The sequence below is a fragment of the Halyomorpha halys genome, unplaced genomic scaffold (genome assembly GCF_000696795.3).
Source record: "Halyomorpha halys isolate HHAL.00 unplaced genomic scaffold, Hhal_1.1 Scaffold1310.1, whole genome shotgun sequence".
Taxonomy (NCBI): Eukaryota; Metazoa; Arthropoda; class Insecta; order Hemiptera; family Pentatomidae; genus Halyomorpha; species Halyomorpha halys.
In genome coordinates, this window is record NW_027108292.1 from 174,128 (window position 1) to 180,768 (window position 6,641).

At 29.3% G+C, this 6,641-nt stretch overlaps 1 protein-coding gene across 1 annotated transcript in view; it reads right to left on the bottom strand.

Moving 5' to 3' along the window:
* The window catches only part of LOC106689231 (titin homolog), a 49,849-nt gene that overhangs the window by 31,724 nt on the left and 11,484 nt on the right, over positions 1–6,641 (bottom strand). The window contains exons 2-6 of the mRNA XM_014434121.3: positions 6,374–6,434; positions 5,308–5,386; positions 4,305–4,358; positions 2,610–2,654; positions 1,525–1,650 (exon numbers count right to left, since the gene is read on the bottom strand). Coding sequence (XP_014289607.1) covers positions 1,525–1,650; positions 2,610–2,654; positions 4,305–4,358; positions 5,308–5,386; positions 6,374–6,434 — 365 coding nt within the window. The remainder of the gene's footprint in view (positions 1–1,524; positions 1,651–2,609; positions 2,655–4,304; positions 4,359–5,307; positions 5,387–6,373; positions 6,435–6,641) is intronic.

Here is a 6,641-nt window from a genome sequence, read left to right on the forward strand (position 1 = left end):
ATATATATATAGAGAGAGAGAGAGAGAGAGAGAGATCACTGAAGAGTGAAAAGTATATATCACTGAGCATACAATTCACATACTGGTTCTGTAACCTCATATACAAAAAATGTAATGGACTGTTCTTACAACCATCATAGTTACAACTATCACAGGATAGGTAGATAAAATAAATAACAAACTTTATACTTTAATGAAATTGGGTCATAATTTTGTCCAAGTAGTAAGAGAGTTATATCCCCTCCATTATTTTGAAAAAACAAAGAGTAAGGAAATTTAAGATTTGAGAGCCAGCTTCAAGCTTAAAGATGTTACTCAAAAAGATTTCTATACTCAAAACAGATTGTAATCACTATTTGATAATAAGGAAAAATACTGATAGAGGTTAATTCTTTAAAATTTTATGAAAAAGGTTCAAGTTATATTTTTATAACTAATTTCCTGTTAAGTACCTGATGGGTATATTTATTAGGAGCAAAAAAAAAAAAATTATTAGGAGCTACAGAACCTAAAATTTACAACAATAACAAGAATTTCATAAACTTAACCTCCTCCAGAAAGTAATTAGAAAATTAACCTCAAACTATAATTTTCCATATTATCAAATAGAATTTAAAATCTATTCTACATTTAGAAGTCTCTTAAGTAAATTCATTCACCAGAGTTTTAGTAGTTTGATTTAAGCGCTCAGTCTTGCAATTCCCTACTTTGTAGGTTTTCAAAATAGATTTACACCCCCTCTTTATAATTTTCCATGACAAAATAAGCATCATTACAAATGATACCTTATTCAACTTCTTAGTAAAAATTATTTTTCTACTATCCTGCCACCCATTTTGACCCTTTGTTCAATCCCTGCACTTTTGCAAGTTGACTTGTTTTTTGATTTATCTAGAAGAATTGTTCTTTTATTGTATTCTGTTCCCTCAAATTGATGTTGTTAAGCCTGTTTGTTGTGAAGAAATTACTCACCCACCCAATCTCTGAGTCTGAAGCTTACTGCTTCCTTTGTTTGCCACTAGATCGCAGCATCTTGAGATTCAATTCAAAGTGTTTGAGGGGGCTTCCCCAATCAACTCCCTCCCGGGAGAGTTGTCTTCTCAAAATTTAGGCAAACCCTGCAGATCTTACTAGCAAGATGAAGTTATAACCATATTTTATTAATGTACAAATTTTTTATTTGGTCGATTTTGATATATTTTTTCTGCTCTATCAGAAATTTTTTTAAAGGTATCATTGGAGAACCACAGTGATCCAGTCTATAAGGCTGATATCATCTGTGCATGCTATTTTCAATCAAGCCTGATAAGTACTTACAAACATAGGAATGAGTTAATAATAATAGCTGGCTAAAAAATATAGCTCGATTTTTCTTTTTTTTTCGAAAGAGTAAATAAATATGATATAAATTACTTTTTTCCTACAAAATATGTAAAAATAATGTAAATTATAATTAAGAGATATATAAATGATGCTTATCTAATTTATTTCTATTCTAGATAATGATAGTGCATAAAGTAATACCTTAACTATTCCACGGGCTCTGTTCTTTATTTTGAAGGATGCTTCTCGTAGAGTGGTCATTGCTTCATCTGGATCATACTTGAAATATCGTAATATTCTGATAACGTATTTTCTTACATCAGGATCCTTTTAAAAATAATATGAATAACAACATAAATAAATTTTAAAATATCTAGTTACACAATTATTAATTTTATTAAATATTAACTAATATTTTAGTTCAATGAAATAGGTAGTTTGTTTTTAATGTGACTAAATAAGAAGTAATTTAGAACAAAATTGACATATTTTGAATAGTAACAACATGAATTAACAGGTTTTATAAGCTAAAAAATAATTTTGTTTTTGATAAGGTATATAATGTTCAAAAATATTTAACAATGTTTTTGATTTTAAATGTCACGCAATTAAAATATATTCAGGCAATGTTTATAAATGCAAAATTTGGTAATTATATATAATTATTTAAGATCTATTTTATTCATGATACAATAACATTATTTGTCATTAGTGGATATGAATATGAATCTATGGATATAAATATGAAAGCACAAATTCAAAATTTGGTTAATTATTACAATGATTATTTTATTTTATTGATCATTTTTGACATATGCAAATAATGACATGGAATCTTAGTTTAGTTTATTATAAAAATAAGTAATATAACTTACTGCACATCACATATATATATATTTGGACGTTAAATATTATACTTTTGGCAATCAGAAAGACACTGAGCCTTTAGTCTTAATGTATGAATAGATTAACAGCTGTTTTCTCTATCACATATAAAAAAGAAATAAGCCTTGGTTTTAGAAGGTTGTTGTTTATATCATACCTTCATCAATAACTCGATTAAAATTATTACTTATGGAATTTATTCAACTTTCTAATGAGTTGATTTTATGAGTATCCTCAAGAGCATTGAGGAGAGTTAGAAACTGCAGGAACTGATGCTGGCAACCAGTTTGCTTAAAAAATGAGAATTAATCTATCATACTACGTTCCTACTATGATTTTATCCCCCTAACATTGTATGTAAATTAAATATTTATGTATTATAGTGAATTTATGTAACTTACCTCAATTGCAACTGACTGATCATCATTATGAAATACATTGCCGCCCTAAAAAAACAAAAAAAAATAAAACAAGTAATTTAAGAAAACAAAAGAATATAAATATTATTGGATATATCATCCTTATCAGTTTTAAGTGCCTCCTTTATTATCTCCATTGAAATCTCTTACATTCCCTCAATAAGTAACAAATTCACTTCAACTCCACAGTAAGAAACCTCGGAGTCCTCTTCAATCAAAACCTCTCCTGGAATGATTACAACTTTGCTACTGTCTGTTGGTCACCACTCAAGCTTCCATTTGACCATTCATTCCTAAGGGGCTTAGGAGTTCATGTAGGACTTGTCATCTACTTAAGACCTTAGGCAAGTTCTCTACTGAGTGAAGTTTCCATCCTGCTAGGTTATATGGCTAGTGTAATTCTGTCAATTTATCTCCTAGCCCAGCTAGCTAAGCTATATGAACAAGGGAGGCCTCCTGGTGTAAGGAACCTCACAGATTCAATTGGAGGCAGGACTAGTTAATCATACACAACCACTTCAACACTTTCATTCAATAAATACTAGATCCCAAGCAATTGATTTATATGTGCCCTCTTATAGAACAACCTTCGATAGCAAATCCTCTGTCTTTCTTGTAATCTCTTTTTGGAATTCTCTTCTGATCCTTATTTGTCAATCCTCTTCCTCTTTTTTATAAGCAAGTTTTTATAACTAATAAGAATGACACAAAAAGTCATATTTTTTTCTAATTCTGCTTTTCTAGTTTATATTCATTTAAATCTTAATTGTATGTCTAGACCTGTCACTTATGTCGTTACAATAATTGAGAGCGATATAAACATCATATTACTTCGTGTTGGGCATGAAGGAGGTAAGCTTCCATTATTGTATTCTTTAATTTTAATTTGGCTCAAGGAGATCCGTCAGCCAGTTCTTTTTCATCCTTATTCAGGAAAAATTCATTATCGTAGACCTCAACAATGCAAGTTCATTGGTTAGGAAGTTTGCTTGGAGGCAAATTGACAGGACGAGTTTTAGGGATACTCACTGTAAATCCTAGAGGGATAGGAACTCCACTCCGTAAGGTACTTCCTTACGGTCGTGATGGGGTATACCAGTCCTACAGGAACTCATGTTGGTCCTGGCCAAATGACAATAAGGTATAGGATAGTGGAGAAATTCAGAGAGTGAAATATATAGTTTTATAAATAGAGTTAGAGCATTCTGATCCACTTTTTATATTGTTATTTACTGTCTCGTAAAGAGGTGTATGTACTGTACATTTGTACAGTTACAGTATTGACAAGAAATAGTACATTCATACTTAATATACAACGTTTGCCTGTTGTCTGTTAGCTGTAGAGTAGTTCACATGTTAACTGCTCTAGTAGGTTGCGTTGTGTCCATTCATGGCGGTCAAATGGCAGCTTGAACGGTTTCCAGTAAATAGTAGCACGATCATTATAAAATAGTTGAGAAAGCAATGTATGTAAAACGAAACAACGGTTTTGTCTTTATATGCCTATGCCGATATTTTTTTAAAATATGGAGTTGAATATTGGAAAGTTTTGCAGAGATGGATGGATCTTTAGCCCTGTGATTTTTAATTAAAAAAAAAAAAATGCAATCTGTGAAAATGCACGATATAATCCATTCACTAGTAATTAAAACGACTAATAATAAAAAAAATCCTTACATCATGTACTGGTTCCGTGTTAATTTGCGGTGCACCAGTGTCGTTTGCATTTACCTGTTGAAGGACATAAATTACTTAAATTAGCACTATAAATCTTGGGAGAAATAAATACTTTTGTTTTCATTTTTTCAATTTTAATAAATAGTATTTTTTCTCTTTAATTATAACATACAAGGTATACAAAATTTTATATCTCATGTGAAAACTTCAAGGCAAAAAAGATATAGCATACTTTTTCCTATATGTTGATTAAAACGAAACATTTTTTTTTTATAACAACGATTCTTTACTTTTAACAAATATTCTTCTATAATGATTTAGAACCATTTATGCCTATGTTAGCCATCCAAAAATGTATCAGAAACCGTTGTCATTCATTTTTAAAATAAATAAAATAAAATGAACAAATTAAGTTACCTAGTTTATCCAATGAGGTTTTCGTATAGTAAGTCGTGCGAAGATTTGTGAATTTATGGTTTAGTCAAAGTATTGTTCATAGCGAGTGAGGAGAAAGGGTCTTTTGAAACCATTGGCTTAACGAATATGATCAATGCACAATATTAAACTACTTCATAAATGAACATCTGTATAATTTTTTTCTATTTTGGGTTAATACCTTGGGAAGTAAACGGCAAAGAAAATTCTAATAAATTAGTTTGGGGCTAAAGTGGATGAATTTGTTTGCATTAGTCCTTCCATAACTTATTTTCACGCTCAGGAATACTTCATGATCTTATAAAGAATTCATCTTTTTTTCGTTATTCGTGAATAACATTAAAAAGTGGAAATAATTTAAGCAAAAATCTGTACATCTCATTATTATTTAAAAACTGGGTGTGATTAAGTTGTAAGTTATGGCGTTTACATTATGAACTGTTACATTTTGTTTGAAAGAAATTGAGATATAACAAATTTATAATAACTATAAAGAATAAATGAAGTTACGATTCGCAACTAAATAAAATAAAATTAAAAACATTTATGAAGAGTATTTATTACTTACGATTTGTATTATATCTTTTGGTATGTACAAAGCTCCTGCAAATACGTAATTGGGATTGTGGTTGCCCTTCTGAAATGTTCTGTGATTTAAAAGAATAAAAATGGTTATTTCATAAATATTCTCAATAATCAATTTATAAAGTAATAAATAAAGACAGTAAATAGTACATAGAATAAAAGGAAACTATTGATGTATTAGTTACTTCAATTTATTTAAAACATAAAATGAATGAGGTTTACTACAACCTTCAATAGGATTATTAGAGATATATAAGAAAAAGAAATTACTTACGGATAAATTATTTGTCATCTTTAATAAATAAGTCAGTAGTTAGTCCTCTTGGCTGATTTGAAACAGCCGTGTATCCATGGGGATACCGAACATTCTTTAATGTCCATTATATCTCATTCTTATTATTTTATATTATTTAAGGGGATTTATTCAATAATTGAATGTCTGCCTTATAGAATGAACTTTGACACACTAATACCTTACCTTATTTTCTTCTGAAAGTAGCGGTCAATATCTAATGAACTCTACTGTGAATCTATTTAGATAATAGTAACTAGAATCTGACTTTCCGTGTGCTAATTATTTCTTTAAAAAAATATTTAAATATTCATGATTTTTTATTTTTAATAATTAAAATCATTTACTTTTCTAAATGGCTCTAATCGGAGAGCTCATAGCAACTATGTACGGCGTGCTACACTGGAATGAGTTCAGTTGGTCAGTATTTGAAGGATTAATGCCAAACCAAAGTTTGGGGCTATTGCCTTTTTGCTTTAAACATAAATATGGTATTAATATTTTCAATTATTAACTAGTTAAAACCCTTGGTTTTAAAGTATAGAACGTATTTTTTATTTTTTTATTTTGTCATTTATATATACTTAGTTAAAATTGCACACAGATTTCGAGAGAGGGATAATGTTTCATTGTCTATGTTGTTGTGTTGAATGGATTCCATTTTATAAATAAACACATTAAAATAAACATGCATTATTTTTTAGTCTTTTAAGTGTGATTAATAACAACAGTAAGATAAGTAAAGTTAGGAACTTGCCTTTTGTCAACAAATTCAGGGACCAACTGCAAAGCCAGCCCTTTGTCTTCTTTATCCTTATCTGAGAACATATTTAAAAGTTTCATTTATTGGTATTATAATTAACTATATCTGTTATGATATCTATTATCATTAAAGGAATTTTAAACAGCAAACTAAATACTTCCTCTACTTTCTTAACCGTCCAAAATGAATTGATATGATATTTAAAGGGGAAATTGAAAATCTCTTTCTCTCTCTCTCTCTCTCTCTCTCTCTCTCTCTCTCT